Source organism: Cordyceps fumosorosea, assembly GCF_001636725.1.
Source record: "Cordyceps fumosorosea ARSEF 2679 chromosome Unknown scaffold_8, whole genome shotgun sequence".
Classification (NCBI taxonomy): domain Eukaryota; kingdom Fungi; phylum Ascomycota; class Sordariomycetes; order Hypocreales; family Cordycipitaceae; genus Cordyceps; species Cordyceps fumosorosea.
The window spans coordinates 777306-794339 of NW_017387308.1; the positions used below are offsets into that span (position 1 = coordinate 777306).

The following is a 17034-nucleotide window of genomic DNA, read 5'->3' on the forward strand; positions in this document are numbered from 1 at the left end:
GAAAAGTTCTGAGGAAAGCATTCTTTGTACAGTGCCCTTTTATTCTCTACAATTATCGTGCATTACAGTTAATTTAAAATCAAACTATAATGATAAGTTAAATCATGAAAGACACATGTTTCATCTTGGCAATATTTTGGCCCCGAAGCTGAATTGGAACAAGACTGCGGAGTAGGCTCAAAGGCTCTTGTTGCAAGCAGAGCTGAAAGATACGCATAAACCCCAAATGTATCCAGTTCTACATTATCAAAGAGCAGATCGATGTCGCTAGCATCGCAACACTAGACAGATCATCGTCGTCGGAGCCGTGAGTCGGGTGGCCAGGTCGGACACTACGGGCACTAACAATGGCGCCAGGGCCGAAGAAGGTCGGGCGGCGGGGCCAGTCAGCGTGGATCAGGTCATTTTGGAACAGCAATATGAATTTGGAGGTATACTGATTCATCGGAGAAACATTGTGCGTTGTCGGTATTTGGAAGGCGTGTATGGCTCGTGAGTGTGTGCGTGACGTGTATCTGTATCTCTATCCTGGCGGAGCTGCCGCTGGTGTCCTCGGAGCAAACCTTGCTTCAGCCAGAGCACGCGGAGACGGAGTTGAACTGAACCAGGTTTGTCTTGTAGAAAGAAAAACAGGTCAACTCGTCTTGGTAGGATGACGTGGAGGGGACAAGGTGTTATCAAGCCTGGCTTTCTTAATCAGTCGCACACACGCAAGACCTCCCGAGAGATTTCGCTGAGACCACCCGCTGCCAGCCTTCTGCGTGTTGTCCTGTGATGGATGTTACCTGGCCCAGCACGTTTATCCACCAACAATCCCTGCGCAGCGCGACCAAGGACAAGGGGGGGGGAGCCTTGAAGAGACGTTCACTAGCGCACCGCCACTTATCGCAGGATGCGAGATTCTGCAGGCCAAAAACGACTCTTGACTGGACAGGGTCGAACGGGCTCAGGAAGTCCAGGGACCTCCAGCTGAGCTGGTGCGGGGAGCCACATCACAAGACGGACTCTCATTCCAAGGCCTCCCAGTGGACCGGATTGACACCGGGGTTGTCGGGCAAGGTGAGTGTGTTACGTCGCGTTCTGACGAATCCAGAGACAGCCATATGGATCGCAAGCCCGCATGTCACAGAGGCGCCGCCGGTTCGCCGGCGACGCCGAGGCTGAGCGTTACGACATCACGAGCCGTCTTGACGAGGCCGGGGAGGAGAGGAGAGGAGAGCGGAGGAGAGCGGAGGGAACTGACTGGGCTGTTGCGAGCGGGGTTGAGAGCTGACGGATCGGCGAGAGGGAAGACGAAGCCGTGTTAACCCCAGCCTGACAACTCGGCCCGGGGAGGGAGTAATAAAATGAATGAGAGCGATGGGCGACTAAGTGATGAGTGATGAATGGGGATAAATGGTGGTACTAACGTTAGCGACGGACGCCGTCCCTCTAGCGGCGGCTTCCGACGACCAAGCTGCTGGGTCCAAGGCCTGCCTAAAAGGGACCAGAGGCTTGGGACTTGCTTAGCGAGGTCGAACTGGTCAAATAATAATTCAGTGCTCAGTTGCCACATGCTAGCTATTTAATCACGCTGTGGAACCTGACTATTGCGAGGCGTTCATGCAAGGCTGGGAGATTGAAGCTGTTCTATCCTGAGTGTCGGGTAGCCCTTTTTGACCCTCCGCTTCCTACATAGGTACATAGGAGTTGTTTCAAACCCCTAATTCTGTTTATTCTTAATTTTTTCCACAAAGAAAATAGTACATTTCTCATTTACCGATGCTAACTCACTCTCTTGATAAGAAGCAGCACGGGCGGGCAAATGCCATCACCAACAGATGATATGCTAGTCACGCCTGCGAGTGCAATGCAGCAGCATGTTGCGTCACATAACTAGTTCGTAGTACTTCCGGGACCAAGAGAATATCAATGATGACCAGCGAGTCTTGTGATCCGCGGCAGGGTCAGTGCCTGCAGAAATGCCACCCCCGGTCAGCAGCAGGCCCGGGGGAGGGTTGCAGCTTGTCTCGGCTTTCTACGAATAGACTTGAGATGGACAGAAAAAAGAAGAAAAAAAATCCGACGGACAAAAGAAGGCGTATGTGCATCCGTACACACCACACAGATGGCGGGGGGGGGCCAGCGGACGAATACTCTCCTGATCCCTCTACAACCGAAGCCGCTGCGGTTGATGCGGCATCGTGAAAACCCCCAATAATGCCATTGATTCGCTGTCGTCTATTTCTAACAAGCCAAAGTCCAACGGTCGATAGAAAAGGGCACAATATGTTGCCTTTGGGCCGCCGCCACCACAACCCAGCCCGTCCCTCCACCCTTGCTCAACACGGTCAGTCGACCAGTCACATTTTCCTTTTGGGCAAGATCGCAGCATTGCAACTCGTTCACGCCAATCACTAGACAAATCACTAGGCAAGGCTTCGGAAACTTGCCGCTGGCTGTCAGGTGGGGGGGCAGCCATGTCCGTGTATGGGTTCTGGATGTAGGTCTTAATTTGTCTAGGGCGCGTCGACCATTGGCAACGGCAACATTTGGGTTCCAGAAGGGGAGTTTTGAACCGGTGGCGCGACCCTGCACGGGAAGCACTGATGAGCAAGTTAAAAAAGCAACTGGGACAAGAAAAGGCGGCAACTCCGCATGTCTCGCCTGGAGAAGCCATTGCAGACTCTGCCGGCTGCGCGTCGAAGCCGTCATCGTGCCGGAGAACAAGTCGCTGATGAAACGGACGTGCATGGGCTCAGCTTGAAATGCTTGCCGTCTTTTTAAGCATGCAGGAAGAGTTGGAAGATATCTCGCTTTGTCGTAAGTGACCAAGCTCTTTCCCCATAACCAGTTGAACCAAGTCCCAGCAAGGGAACTCACTCACCGCAGTTCGCTCGACTTGACTATTCTTAGCATCGCCTGCGGAATCGGAACAAAAAAAAAAAGGGCAATAACCGTTTTGATAAAAGCTGGCCCGAAGCCTCCATCTCATATTCCCTTTTCTGTAACGGCATGTGGGCCGCCACACAATCTACCTATGTAGCATGTACGTACGTACACGTCCGTTCCGAATTGTCTCATCCCAGGTTGACAAGGATCGGACAGCCATGCTTTCTGGTCACCCTCCGCCGGAGAATGCGCAAGTCAAGACACACACTTGGCTTAAAAGAGGAATGACCAATGAACGACCAGACCAGGCATTGAGATCGATCTGATTTCCCTTTTCCCATCAGCCGCTGAGCCCGGAGGCCCAGTAGTAGTTCTTGGCCATTAGCTGTGGGCTACCGACCAAGCGTAAAAGAAGCGCAGAGCTAGCAGACACGACGCCTCTTGACACACACGTTTTTGAAGCTGCCCACATACACGGAGGCGTGGCGGAAGCAGGCCCGTCCCAATATAGATTAGAATAGCTTGTTTTCTCTTGTTGATGGCAAGGACAGGCCACGGGCCTACGACACCCCTCCCCTCGTCACCTCTTCCCCCCACCTGCCGCCCCCCGCTGTTGCGAGAGACGCATGTGCTTTCTTTTCTAAACAATTGAGAGCTGGAGCCTTGTGGTGGCGGCTCATGGAGCAGCTGGCTGATGCACCGTGAAGCGCCTTGGTGGCGGGTGTGGTCAAAGTATATCAGGAACTTAACCCCAACCCTCCCATCGCCTCCCGACCGGCCTCTTCTAATACACTATAGCAGTTGGTGTGTGCGAATATCTCGGCAGTTTCTATTCAATTCACCTCAGATATCATTGATATCACATCTACTTTATTGGCCCGGGTTCTTCCATGCGCGATACCGAACTTGTCCTGTCCAGCCCACTACAGTCTAGACCTTCATCGCTCGCTTTCCATGTTCACTAAAGACTACTCGAAAAAGTGTATGCGCTGAAATAACAAATTCGCTATTGCAGTGGGGTCGTCCAACTTATACGAAGCTACCTACTTGTCACCTAATTGCCTCGTTGTGCATTCGACGATAACCTCGGTTTCTCGACTGGCACTTGCTTCCTCGCCTCCCGATAACGCTCAGTCCTCGTCTGGGAGCATGACAATACTCTCATACGACGGCGAACGGACTTCAGTCATCTCGCAAATACGATAAATATACGCAAAGCAAACAGAGACTCCAACCAGCTGGGTTCATCTACAGTACCAATGCCTTTTCAGCACGTAAGCATTAAGTCTCGAAACCGTCGCTCTTTCAATATCAAGCAATCATGCTAACCTGCGAACCCCCCCCTTCTATATAGCCATTTCAAGAATCTCAGTTTGACCTCTTCGACTGGTACCCCAAGTTCCGCGAGTGCCAGTCGTACTTCATCCAACACGCCCAATACACCGGCCCTGTGCAGACCGTCGCGGCCAAGGTCAACATCCTTCTGCCCTTCCAAAAGGCCCAGCGCCGGCTCGGCGCCGGTGCGCCCCCCGACGGGCCCCCGAACAGCCCCCTAACCGACCCGGCCACCGCCGCCGAGCCGCTGGTGCCGTACGTCCGGCGTCTCGTCGCCACCGGCTTCGACACTCCCGCCGTCATGTTCGAGTTCTTCGGCGACGAGTGGACCGACGGCGTCGGTCCCGTGCACCAGGCCGAGCGCCGCAACTTCCTCTTCGCCGCCAAGTCGGAGAACTGGGCCACCGTCAAGGCCAGCTACGACATGGACGCCGGCCAGCTCGCGCCCTTCCTCCGCCCGCTGCAGGGCGCCACCGAGCGCGAGATCCGCGCCGCCGAGCACAGCTGGAGCGAGTGGCTCGCCATGCAGGACTGGATGATCGGCCCGCGCGCGCCGCCCGCCGACACCGGCGCCGGCGGCGAGGCCAAGTGAGAGAATAGGATCTCGAACTCCGCCGTCGTTGTCAACCGAGGGGACTGACTGCGTCGTGCTTTTGAGTATACAATATCAACAACAAGAGGAGGTGTAGGAGACGACTACTCGGGTTGGCCAGACAAGTTAGGTGGACAAGATTGGCATTTATGACTTCATCTGCATAGACTCACAACGGGTTCATTGGTGACATCTCAGCAACGTGCACCTTGGCCTTGACGGTCAGACAGCAGAATATGGACCACAACGAAGGGAATCAACGATTATCATGTTGAATAACGCGACTCCGACAGAGTTTCGCCTTTTGACTAGAAAGAAGCCATGACTAGCTATACGTACAACGCCAGCCCCATGAAGCTGCACCTCTTCTTCCACAGCCAGGAGAGAAGGGTTCTGACATCAAGAGAGAGTTACAAAAGAACAAGATCCACCACCATTATGCGCCTCTGACGCCAGATTGAAGAAAAAGAGACCCCCCCCCCAAAAAAAGAAATATAAACTCTAAAATGCTGTTTGTTACCCTTTCGTGCGTTTGCCTTGTTTTCACTGCTCCGGCCGACCAATTGTTGTTGAAGACGAGATGAAAAGAAAACCAGCGAGGGAAAATGAAAAGACCAACAACACTTGCACCGGAAATGTGATCAAGATCGAACAGGTGGAGGAGAAAAGAGAAAAAATGCGTGTTTTTTGGTCGCCGTATTTTGCCGCCCCAGGAATCCCCAGCCTGTATTACATGCCGTTCCCTTGCCTTTGTTCAGATCCTGATAAACGCCCGCTGAAACACTCAATAGAAAAGACTCACGTCGGGGGCCAAAACGTCCCTTGTCCGTAGTAGTTATTTCCAAATTGCAGATTACCTCTCTTGGTATATGCCTCTGCACACCACCCCCATTCTCTTATTAAAACAATAAGATGCTTGCGACCCTTCCTGAGGGGCGATTTGTAAAGTACAGTCTTGCAGCTACCCGTCCTGGACTAAGTTGCTGCAGGAAAAGAAAAAGCAAAGAGACTGCGCGCGACTAGTTAAGGAATCCCTTGCATGCTGCAGTGCCACACAGACACGGGATCCGATCCAGACTGCCGATTTCACGCTCGAACTTGTAATCGTATGTCAATTCTTCGTCTAGACCCATCTTGTTAGCAAACCTAATCTGGTTGAACACGTCAATTGACTTACTCATTGTAATGTCACGAAGTGCGTAAATGACGATACGCTTGCTGCCCTCGACTTTGATAATCTTGGCAGTGCAGTTCGGCATACAGCTGTGGTTGATGAAGCGTGCGATGCCACCCTTCTTGGTCGCGTCAATGACAGTGTTCTCGTCGATGCGGAACAAATAACTGCTGCCGATGCCGCTCTTGAGGTAGCGATTCTCTCGAATCTCCGAGATCTGCTGGCGCACTTCTTCGCCCACGTACTCGATAATCATGTCATCCTTGTGGATGTCTTCCATGGTGTACAGGCCCCAGTTGTGGATAGCAGACCTGGCAAACTTGACAGGCTTCTTCCGTTTCTTAAGCTGGTTGAACTTGAACACATCAGAGTCTTGCCCAAGCGTCTTCTTCTGGTCATTCAGGTCCGCGACGTATCGGCGATTGGTTGCTCGGTTGGCTCTCGAGTTGCCCTTGGCGATGAGCTTCTCCGCGGCGATCTTGGAGGCCTCAACCGAATTAGCGGTAGAGTCTTTGCCATTCTTGACGCGAGCCGCCCGCTCTTCCCGCACTTTTTGGACCTTGATGTGGTGAGGCAGATACTTGGACTTTTCCGAGTTGAGAATCTTCTTGACGCCCTCTGTTCGTGCACAGCCCGTAGCATTCGGAACATAGTACCCGCTGATGAATACTGGTTTGTTGACAGTCGGCCCTCCGGCATTAAGTTCTCGGATGCGCTGTCTCTGCCAGAGCCAGAGATCGGCGTTCCCAACTTCAGCAGTATGGAACTTCCTTCCTAACTTTGCGAGATCAGGAGCGTCCCTGGCACCGAAACGTAAAATACCGAGTGCCGAAATATCAGGCTTGAAACCATCCGGCAGGGGAAGCGCTTTTGACAGTGGTTCTGTCGAAAACAGGCGCTCGTCGTATTTCTGTGGTTCCGTTGGCGCTGGAGTAGCCTTTTTGGACAGAGTTTGAACCTCGGGCGTTTCTTCGTCTTCTGCATCCGGAGACCACTTCTCTTGCTCATCCAATGCCTGCTTTGCAATGGCTGACTTGCCGGGTTTCTTCTTTGCGCCTTTGGGAACACTTGAAAGAGGCGTTTGCGATCTGGAAAGACAGCTGTCATTATCATCAGCCACATCGGCTTCAGCGCCGATGTCTTCAGATAGATCCATCTTGGCATCTTCGAATTTGGCCTCTAATGAGTCCTCCTCTAGCTTCTTTTGGCGTTTCGATACGATGTCGGCAGCTGACACAAGCTTCCGCTTCTTGGAAAAAGATTTCTCGACAACTGCCAGGCTGGCTTCCGTCATAGAATCGTCCTCACCAGGAGCCCAAATGTCTTCATCCGTGCTCATGCGGCTCTGTGGGCGGGAAACGCTCCCCTCAGCTTCGGCTGCCGCGAGAGTCTTTGCATCAGTATCATCATCTGACTCAAAGTCGCTGTCGAAGCTTTTGAGGCGGTGGTGCAAGGATCGAAACGCTGGCCGGGAAACAGAGGCTCGCTTCCGCGAGAATGGATCAACAAAAGTGCTGCGATGCGCGGTACCTTTGCCCTTGGATTTGCGAATCTTGGGCAATGACTTGACTTCAAATCGTCCAGTTCTCCGCTCAATAGGGTCTGCACGCGAGTTCGGGGTTCCCATTCTCGAGGTATCGAACGCATCTGTCATAGCGGCATCATCTTCCTCTTCAGTCACGTCAATGTTGAGCTGACGGCGCTTCGCGGCATGATTGGCTGGATTGAGGAAGTCAGAAAGTGAGGGAGCAGCAACTTGCGTTCGGATGTTTCGAATCAAATGTTCCATCATCTCTCGCTGCACAACCTGGACGGCCTCCATGACAGGATCAAAGTTCTTAGCTCTCTGTTTCCTCTCTTCTTCAATGTCGGCTTCGTTCTCTCGTCGACGTCGGACGGCATCTTCTTCGGCTTTGAGCTCTTGCACCCGGCGGCTGTTGCGCTCAGGGCTCGGGCTCCTTTTGCGATCCACAGGCGTTGGGGCTTTCGTTCTCGGTAAGCATAGTTGCATAGACATGTTGTAAGTGAAGAACTCCGTGTGATTAACAGCTCGAAAACAACGCTCGGCCTCCATCTTCCCAGTGAAGGAATTCTTGAAAATAACGTAATAGCCAGTCTTGTCAATCCGAATGTCTTCGAATGCGTAGTTCTTTAAACGCTTTTTCATGTGTGGTAAAATGCTCGTGAGTAATGGAACACTTTGAGAATCAATGAAGATATAAGGTTCGTCCGTAAGCTGAGAAGATATGTCCTTCGATTCGACGGCAACCGGGGGGCGAGTTATAGGCGCAGGAGGTGGTACTTGTGTCACCGGTGGCTGCGGAGGTCGGGAGATAACCGGCCCTTTTGGGCCTGTCGGCGGTGGTCGAGCAAAGGAGCCCATGGATGTGTTATGATCTGCGGATGATTTTGCGGCGAGTGCAGCTTGTGTTGATTTTTCCCTCTCCTGTTTCTCTCGTTCGCGGCGTAGGTGACTCTCAAGCATTTTACGGCTTCTTCTCCCCTCGGGGTCATATTCAACCTTGACCATTTCAGAGTCAACTTTGATCCCCCTTGCCTGCACGGCTCGCCGCGCCGCCTCGATGGCGGTTATTGGGGGTCGATCGGCTCGCTTGGAGTCACGGTAACGGATCGTAGCAAAGCCTAGGTAGCTGCCAGTTTCAGGGTGCATTTTATTGCTACTCTCGGCAATGTCGCCAAATGTAGCAAAGATGGCTGTTACTTTGTTGAAAGGAATCAGCGGGTTATATCTTGTAACGACAATTTGTGTTGGAGGGCCCGGCCCGATAGTCGTCTTTGGATCATATGGGTATGGTTTCAAATTTTCCAGAGCTTGGGAGAAGCGCGATCGTGGTAGATAGAAGTCGGTATTGATATACGCCAAACGGCCGCCTTTCGCTAGGCGCGGATCTTGGGGTGGAGGCGCTTCATCGAGTCCGAATTCCTTGTAGACAGGCTTCGCCGTCTTACTGACGCTCTTGTTGCGCAAGCGGTCGAGTATTGGGTCCGCTATGCACCTTCTACCCTTCACGGAAGGCCCAGGCTCTCGTGCTACCTCACGCTCAATAGCCAGCATGTTGCTAGGCGTAGAATGATGTATTGACCCAGTTCCATTTGTAGATTTCTCAGAATTTGGAGCCATCGACCCTTGCAGAAGCGATGCTGTCGAATTGGAATGATGAAGAGGCGATGAGATGGAGGGTTGATGAGAGGCACGAGAGATGCTAGAGGTCGATAGCCGGACCGCAGCAGTGCTGAAAATTGACGAGGATGAGCTTGCATGTGAGCTGTTAGAGTCGACGGTGCTCGGCATATCACCGAGCGAGGAGTCTTCATCGCCCTGGTGTGTAGGCATCGCGCCGCGACCGTTGACTTGCGGCCGCGCGAGAGAGTCCGAACCGATCTCTTGCGTTGCGGGACTGGATGTGGATGAATCGGCATCGCCTGTTGTTTGCCTTATTCTATCACGATCATTCCGGCCTTGCGCCTCGGCTCTGACCTTGGGAGCATTGGGAAAGAATTGCGCGAAGCTCACGCCTGGTGGCGGGCGTGTCATCGTGCCGATGCGCTCCTGCTATCTTTTATGGCGTGCTTCGATCATGATACCGCGGAAAGAGGGGAGATGATCGGGGACGACAATTGCGTAGGGTTCTTGCAGGGAGGGTTTTTGATGCGCACACGTATGTTGAGTTCACGCGACCGCCTGGGTGGAAAGAAAGCCTGAGAGGCCGCGAGGGGGGCAGTGACTTTGGAGCGCGGGCACAGGCGGCACGGAGCAGAAATTTGCGATGTGATAAATGAAATGTATAGCGACGCTGAGTGCGACCACTAGCTCTGGGGTTTCAGTCACAGTATCGTGGTATTGCGGTAAGGACACAGTAATGGTAGTTTGGGAGAATGTTCGGTTTGCGGCACGTCCAGGGATGGCGATTTCATTCAGGTCTACCAAGCGCGTGCAGGGACTCCACACCGCACCACGCATCATAGTGGGACACGGAAAATAAATCCCCCGGTCCCGCGCTTAAGCTCTATAGAAAGTTTATGCAGGAGCCAGATTCACAAGGACTCACGTTGTGTCCGCGCAAAAGATCATTATTAATTTATGTTCGTAGTACAACATTATTACATCAGCCCGAGACACACGTGCCCATCATTAGTCCTCTCTGAAACGTGAGTAGGACGGCAGGTGTTGTCTGAAAGACTATCCATTCTATCCTGGCTTGACCTTTACAAATGAAACGCCTACAGCTCAGTTAGATATCCAGCTTCAACTCAAACTCCTCGTCATCATCCGAGTCCATCGCTGGACCGCCGAGAGTTACGGGCTCTGAATCATCTTCATCTTCATCGTCATAAAATATTGACGTGAACTGGGGACGCTCAGTGCTCTTCAGTGGGCTTTGTTCGCGGAATCCAAGGCGGGCGCGAGCAGGTGTGAGGGTGAGATCCCAGCTATTATCAGAGGTCTGACGAGCTGGAGGCCTAGTGAGGCTCTTGCTCGTTTGATGGTGGGGACGCATTATGGATGATGCAGTTCTGCCCTTGCTGTATCCAATTGTGGTACGCGAGGCTGCTTCTCCAGTGGTTGTACCTGGCGGCTCTATGGCTGATGATTTGATCATCCTAGGCTGGGCTGCAGGTCGCGCTGATGGTGTCACCCGTGATGACAAAGCGCTTGTACTTCTGTTGTCCGAGCGAATCGCCAAGGCTGAGGCTGCTCTGCGAGAGCTCAAAGTGTGTGGCGCTCGATCACTCGAGGCCGACACCTTCGTCCTTTGAGTGCCAACTTTAGAGCTGGGGTTTCTCAGCTCCGCGTCCGCCTTGCGTTCCTCAGCTTCATGTACACCCCAGTCAAGAGCCTCGAATTCTCGGTCATGCTGCTCCACCGCTTTATCCAGTGCCGATTTCATTTCATCGTCGAAAGCCTTGTCAAGACGTGAGATGCCATTGGCATCAATGGGATTATAAAAATTCTCGTAATAGCCCTTCAACAAGTACTCCTTCTTCAGGCCCCGAAAGGTCAACCCTCCTTCGGGGAGTACGTCTGACTGATATGGCAAGGGTGTAGGGGCTAGAGGGGCGTATTCAGGCTCTTCATCTTTGTTGGTGGTCTGTTTATCAGACTGCACCTCAAGCTTTGAAGCCGCCGCTTCTGGCTGTCGTATTTTAGGTCGCTGAGTACCAGGCCTAAGCTGCGAAGCCTCGTTCGGCTTCACTTTCCCGTTCGCTGACTGATTTGGCCGCGCTTTTGCGTTGGTTGTTTTGTTCCCAAGAGGAGCTCTAGACTGAGTGCCTGGATTCGCAATTAGTATTGATCATGTTGTACGAGGATGAGGAAGCCTACCCAAGGGAGTCGCCAAAGCTTGCTTCTGGGCGGTTGGCCTCTTGATAGTTCCAGCGAGGTTGTTTTTGCCTCCAAATGCCGTTGGTGCATTCTCGTCATTTTTCGCAAACCGACCCAGGGGAGTCTTCGGGTATCTCGGTCCTGGCGTCTTGGGCTGTTGTTTTGCAGAGGCCTGGTGCGCATGCACCAGATTTTCTTGATCCCGATGTGCCGCGAGCATCGTGTTCGAAAGTAAAGATAGCCTTCAATTCTAACCGCGATTGTCGTGAGCCGTGCAAAAAGAATAAGGTAATAAGTGAACAATAGGGGGGTCTAAATTAACGATAGACTGTTCCAGTCAGAGGTGTTGACATGGATGATCAATGCGCTGTTGGCCGGGCAACAGGGGCAGTGGCGCGTGTCCGCAGCAGCCACAGGCCGCCCGGCTAGCACAGGGAGCTGTTGCTCGTGCACAAGCATCTTGGAGGGGCAAGAATCCCTACCCCACCCCTTTTCCCTACTTCCAACTCCGCCTGTTCAAACAACGCGATCAAATCAGTCACGGTCATAATAATTTGCTAGAAAGCTTCATCTCAACCGCTCGACGAATAATCAACAAAATACAATGGATCGCATCAAGGAGGTAAGTTTGGCCAAACCTGCCATGCCGATATGGTCGATGTCGATGCCGCTAGGGTGGGGGGGGGACTGCGGCGGTCAGTGGGCTGACGAAAGCTTTCTCTTTGCATAGAAAATGAACCAGCTTCGCCTGGAGGCCGACGAGGCCGTTGGAAAGGTCGAAGAGCTCCAGGGAAAGGTCAAGACGCTGGAGCAAGAGAATCTCTCCAAGGAGCAGGAGATCACCTCGCTGCAGCACAAGAATAACCTTCTTGAGACTGAGGTCGAGAAGCTGGAGACTGCCATCAAGGACTTCAAGAAGGCCGCTGACGAAGGCCAACAACACGGAACCCAAAATGAGACCTTGCAGAGACGACTGCAGCTCCTCGAGGAGGAGGCCGAGAGCGCCGACAAGACGCTGCGGGACGCCAACGAAAAGTATGTTGAGTACCACTACACTAGGATGGCTCTAACCCCCTCCCCCTTTACAATTTGCCTCGACTGACATTGATGGTATCTAGGCTCCGCCAGACCGACGTCAAGGCCGGCCACTTTGAGCGCAAGGTGCAGGCCCTCGAGAACGAGCGTGACCAGTGGGAGCAAAAGTACGAGGAGATGGCCAAGAAGCACACTAGCCTCCAGAAGGAGCTGGAGGAGCTCCAGGTCGAGATTGGCAACATCTAATCTACATAGCTGGTTTGGTGCCAAGTGGTGGTTCCTTGTACATGCGTTTTTGGGCGGCGCTCGGGTGAAACAAAGCCCATGACGTGGAATTTGCGTTGAGAAGTAAATTATTGCGAATTCGAGAGAATGCATAGCGACAGAGCTTACATGTCTCGTAGTAATTTAGCCTGCTCTTTCTTCGGGTATATAGCATCAATCCAATTCAATCATATCCAAGTTATACCCTTCGTTTGGATTTGTTTCTAGCTCTTTGTTTCCGGTTCTCCCAATCTCTTTCTGACTTTGATTCGTATCGAAATTGCTTCTTCTTGGATCTGGGCGTCCTTTGGTTCTGCTTCTTGTCTTCCTTATCGTCTTGCCCTTCAGCTTCCCCTTCGACCTTTTCCTCGCTATCGTCCTCTTCTGTGGGCAGTTCAGGTTTCGACAGGCCGTCACGAGATACTGATACAGTCTCTACCGTCACGGTTGTATAACGGTCTTCGTCTATATATTCCTCCTCGTGGTCGACAATATCTAGTTCAGGCTTGTCGGGAAACCCATCCCACTCTTCACCTTGCTCGTTCTCGGCATGGCTTTCGTCTTCAGCAGTCGCAGCGTTGGAGGCCTTCAACATATCGTTGACGCGGCGGACGTGGTCTTCCATTTCCTGGCGTCGTTCATCTCGCACCTGGAGAAGCGCGTTGTAAGTTTTTGATAAGGACTAAAAGGCTGAATAAAACCCTTTCGAAGATGTTCAATGCATACCTGCTTCCGCGTGTCCAATTTCTCTTGTCGAGCTCGCTTTGCTGCCGCTTCCTGTGCATTTTTTATGCGCTGCTGCTTGCGCTTGTGGAAGCCGGTCAGGTATTCTTGACGAGCATCATTGTCAAAGGTAACCTCTCCCACTTCGGAAGTATTCTTCCGCTTCTTGCTAAGAGGAGGGAGAATGCTTTTTTTTACTCGCGGTTTGGCGAACATGATGCTCGGCTAGCTGGCAGTGTTGAGCCTGTAAATTTGGCAGTCGTGCGACGGGCCTTATCCGAAAATTATTTTTGGCTGTTCTCTGTCACTACTGCACCAGTGTACTGCAAGTCCGCCAAGGCCAGGACCACCAGGCGCTAACAAGTCGGCTTTGCCAGAGACAGGGATTACCTAATCAGCTTGGCAGCTTGGCCATACCTCATCGAGCTGGATGAGCCGTTGAGCGACGGAGCTTCAAATACAGCAACTTCAACAATACTTACCCGCAATGCATCTGCAGGCATTTATCGGGTCCCTCGCGCTCTCCGGAGTAGCTGTGGCCTTCTCAGATGCCACGCCCTGGATCCTCTACTCTACCGCATCGTACGTACTGCATTGTCTCCCCTCGTTGACGCGGCTCTAACGAGTCCACCAACCTTAGCTTCCCTTCGACGGATTCGAAACAGCTCCAGATGAGCGCCGACGTTTTGCAAAACACAAAGGAAATTCTCTCAAGTTGCCCAACTAGCCACTATGTTTTCGCGACGCAGCCCGGGATGATGTCTTCTGATCTCCAGCGGAACGAAGGCTCGGACATGCCGTCACTCCATCGCGCGGTCACCCTGGACGACCGTATCCAAGGAAAATACATCGTCTCCGAAGTTGTTGGGGATATCAATGCTGGAAACCTTGTAAACTTTGTTAAGACTGCCTGCTCGCAGAGCGGGAAAGCGGCCATCGTCGAGCAAGTCTCATTAAGCCAGCTGCCGCAAGAGGACAGGCAAGATGCTCTTCTCATCAACGGTGCGAATGATGATTGACATTCATCCGATCCCAGCTAACAAATCTTCAGACCGTGCCCTTGGCGAACGCATCGGCAAAGAAAACGGACACGAAAGCTTCACGGTCCTCTTCTACGCCACTCGACCAGAGCCCGCCTACGAGGCGCAATTTGACGAGGCCGTTCACCAGGACCTTCGAAGAGCTACGCAGGACATCAAGAATCCCGAGGAAAAGGATAACAGACCGCTGTTTGAAAAGTACCAGTTCTTCACACCAGGTATGTATCTCTCGGATCTATCAGCCCAAAAGTCAAGCGTCTAACAGCGGCAACAGGCGTCTTTATGGGTCTGATCACAGCCATTGTTCTTTCCAGTATTCTAGGAGTCGGAATTAAGGCACTCGGCAGCCTTGAGGTCTCGTATGGCGCGTTTGAGAAGGAGATGGGACCAGCCGCACAGAAGAAGCAGTAGAAATAGCGTGCTATCACGTACCTGCTCAGGCGGCAAGTCACGCCGGTTTATTAAGCGCCCTGTACAATACAAAGTTCGCAATGGAATTTCAGATTGCGAGTTCATGTTAGCATATTTATAGATGAGATAATGTGTGTAATTTGTTGCAAGTGATGTCCATTTGGTGAGCTGTAAAACTAGCCTTGTTCATTTGCTTGATGCTAATATAAATGCACTGCCGGCGACACCATACCAGAGCGCGCACACTTTTTTGGTAAATACAACCCAACGCCAGTACACCGAGTGCCGAGACTCTTTGCCATGCAGAACATTTCAACCCCTCGCACGCCACAGCTTCATTATGTGACCCAACCGACCATGATCCCCCATTTTGCCACTCAGACTAGGTGGCTGGGCAGGAGAAAGTTGGCGATTCCCTCTTTGATGGCATACTCATGTCCGCAGTTGCCGCAGACAAGCTTGCCTTCTGAGATTTGCGTCTCAAGCAGCAAATGATGCAGATCCTTCAACGTCTTCTCATCAGCCTGCAACTCCTCAGCTGTAGGGGGTTGCTCCGGCAGCTCAGGAAAGCCAAGCTGATTAAAATTCCATGTTAGCCAACGACCTGCAAAAGCATTTGATGAGAAGCGAGGTGCAAAATCGGTGCTAAATGATTGATGAGAGAAACCATTGCTAATAGTCCCCCCTTCGGAGGACGAAGCTATAGTCTCCTCGCATTCGAGGCGCTATAGTGTCGCGGGCTCTTACCTCTGATGAAGTTGTTCTGAGGGCGGCCCAGTCGAGTCTGGGGAGGACGTTGATGAGCATGGCCGGGTTCAGCTCGATCTCGTCCTGGACTAGTTCGGCGTCCTTGGGATGCAGGGGAAAAGATTCAGAGGTGGCCTTACAGGCTTTAGCAGCGCAGTTGACGAAATTAAGACTGAGGACTTTCATTGTGATGGTGTCTGAGTCTTTTCTAAGACGACAACTGCGTTAGGCGATGGTGGTATGGGCGATTTACTCTACACCCACAGCAGCCCGCTTACAACTTTTTCTCTGGGCGGTCTCTTTTGGCCAAGATCTCCACGTGACGATTCCTCATACAACAGGTCCACCACGCATCATGATTCGCTTTACGCATGAGAGCAGAATTAAAGTAAAAATGTCTGATTTTATTTTCAACTAGCATTTTAGACCAGAGATTTCTCATGCACGACAGTTCTCTTCTTGGAAACGCTGCGCACCACGACGATGCCAAAGGCAACGCCGACGAGAACGAGCAACATCAGCGCGGACGGCGAGCGCACGTATTGTGTAGCCGGCTCTTGCAACTTGGGCAGTTCAGCGGCTTCGGATTGTTCTGAATTGTAAAAGACAAGCATCGATCAGCTTGCGGAAAACACAAGAAGAGAGGGCCAGCAAAGTTCTGGGCAAGGTGCTGGCATTTTAGAGCTCAACATGAATACCTTCGGCAGGGACCTCCAGCTCGCCGCTCTTGGTAATCTTGACAGTCTTCTCGGGCTTATCGCCGGGAAGGGTCTTGAGGTTCTGGATCTTGTCGATAATATTGTAGCCCTCGAGGACCTCGCCGAAGACGACGTGGCGGCCGTCCAACCAGCTAGCACGATCTTTTAGTATTTTGGTCGCCTCGTTTTTGTCAGTGCATATGACTACTTACGAGGTGATGACGGTGGTGATGAAGAATTGGGAGCCGTTGGTGTCAGGTCCGGCATTGGCCATGGACAGAAGACCCTTCTTGGTGTGCTTGAGCTTGAAGTTCTCGTCCTTGAACTTGTTGCCGTAGACTGTTCCGTATTAGCCAATTGGTTTTCAGGCATTAATTGCCATTCCGGGGTTGAAAGTTGCATACTGGACTTGCCACCAGTGCCGTCGCCGTTGGTGAAGTCGCCGCCCTGGATCATAAAGTCCTTGATGACGCGGTGGAAAATCGACCCCTCGTATCCGAAGCCCTTCTCGCCGGTGGCAAGGGCACGGAAGTTCTCGGCCGTCTCGGGGACCGTCTTGCCATAGAGGCCGAACGTAACGCGGCCGAGGTTCTCATCGCCGTGCGCAATGTCAAAGTAGACCTTGTGGGTGATCTTGGGGCCCTTGGCCGCTGCGGCGGTCTGCGAAAAGAAGACTAGGCCGACGGCGAGGAGCAGCATGGCCGAGGCCATGAAGCGGCGGAGGTTGAACATGATGGGTGGTTCTTTCTTGTCGACAACAATGTACGATGGAAAAGAAAAAGAAAAGAGCAGGTTGAAAG

At 52.3% G+C, this 17034-nt stretch overlaps 8 protein-coding genes across 8 annotated transcripts; 3 read left to right on the forward strand and 5 right to left on the reverse strand.

Moving 5' to 3' along the window:
- Positions 1-4130: 4130 nt before the first annotated feature.
- Positions 4131-4798, forward strand: ISF_04077 (hypothetical protein; the record flags this gene model as incomplete). Its single annotated transcript, XM_018847683.1, has 2 exons — positions 4131-4145; positions 4226-4798. 2 exons carry the CDS (start codon positions 4131-4133, stop codon positions 4796-4798), a joined length of 588 nt encoding a protein of 195 aa, XP_018705263.1.
- A 1019-nt stretch (positions 4799-5817) lies between these two features.
- ISF_04078 (histone-lysine N-methyltransferase) lies at positions 5818-9528 on the reverse strand (the record flags this gene model as incomplete). The annotated part of the gene is made up of 2 exons (XM_018847684.1): positions 5818-5921; positions 5976-9528. 2 exons carry the CDS (start codon positions 9526-9528, stop codon positions 5818-5820), a joined length of 3657 nt encoding a protein of 1218 aa, XP_018705264.1.
- Positions 9529-10225: 697 nt separating this feature from the next.
- ISF_04079 (hypothetical protein) lies at positions 10226-11536 on the reverse strand (the record flags this gene model as incomplete). The annotated part of the gene is made up of 2 exons (XM_018847685.1): positions 10226-11265; positions 11317-11536. 2 exons carry the CDS (start codon positions 11534-11536, stop codon positions 10226-10228), a joined length of 1260 nt encoding a protein of 419 aa, XP_018705265.1.
- A 384-nt stretch (positions 11537-11920) lies between these two features.
- On the forward strand, positions 11921-12597 carry ISF_04080 (hypothetical protein; the record flags this gene model as incomplete). The annotated part of the gene is made up of 3 exons (XM_018847686.1): positions 11921-11938; positions 12047-12351; positions 12435-12597. The coding sequence occupies 3 exons, from the start codon at positions 11921-11923 to the stop codon at positions 12595-12597; spliced, it is 486 nt and encodes a 161-aa protein (XP_018705266.1).
- A 217-nt stretch (positions 12598-12814) lies between these two features.
- On the reverse strand, positions 12815-13554 carry ISF_04081 (protein required for cell viability Rrp17; the record flags this gene model as incomplete). Its single annotated transcript, XM_018847687.1, has 2 exons — positions 12815-13264; positions 13342-13554. 2 exons carry the CDS (start codon positions 13552-13554, stop codon positions 12815-12817), a joined length of 663 nt encoding a protein of 220 aa, XP_018705267.1.
- A 271-nt stretch (positions 13555-13825) lies between these two features.
- On the forward strand, positions 13826-14789 carry ISF_04082 (BIG1, ER integral membrane cell wall biogenesis; the record flags this gene model as incomplete). The annotated part of the gene is made up of 4 exons (XM_018847688.1): positions 13826-13920; positions 13979-14340; positions 14390-14596; positions 14653-14789. 4 exons carry the CDS (start codon positions 13826-13828, stop codon positions 14787-14789), a joined length of 801 nt encoding a protein of 266 aa, XP_018705268.1.
- Positions 14790-15166: 377 nt separating this feature from the next.
- ISF_04083 (putative protein family UPF0434/Trm112) lies at positions 15167-15722 on the reverse strand (the record flags this gene model as incomplete). The annotated part of the gene is made up of 2 exons (XM_018847689.1): positions 15167-15364; positions 15537-15722. 2 exons carry the CDS (start codon positions 15720-15722, stop codon positions 15167-15169), a joined length of 384 nt encoding a protein of 127 aa, XP_018705269.1.
- A 236-nt stretch (positions 15723-15958) lies between these two features.
- On the reverse strand, positions 15959-16966 carry ISF_04084 (cyclophilin B; the record flags this gene model as incomplete). The annotated part of the gene is made up of 4 exons (XM_018847690.1): positions 15959-16128; positions 16235-16386; positions 16447-16573; positions 16639-16966. The coding sequence occupies 4 exons, from the start codon at positions 16964-16966 to the stop codon at positions 15959-15961; spliced, it is 777 nt and encodes a 258-aa protein (XP_018705270.1).
- Between the last annotated feature and the right edge of the window lie 68 nt (positions 16967-17034).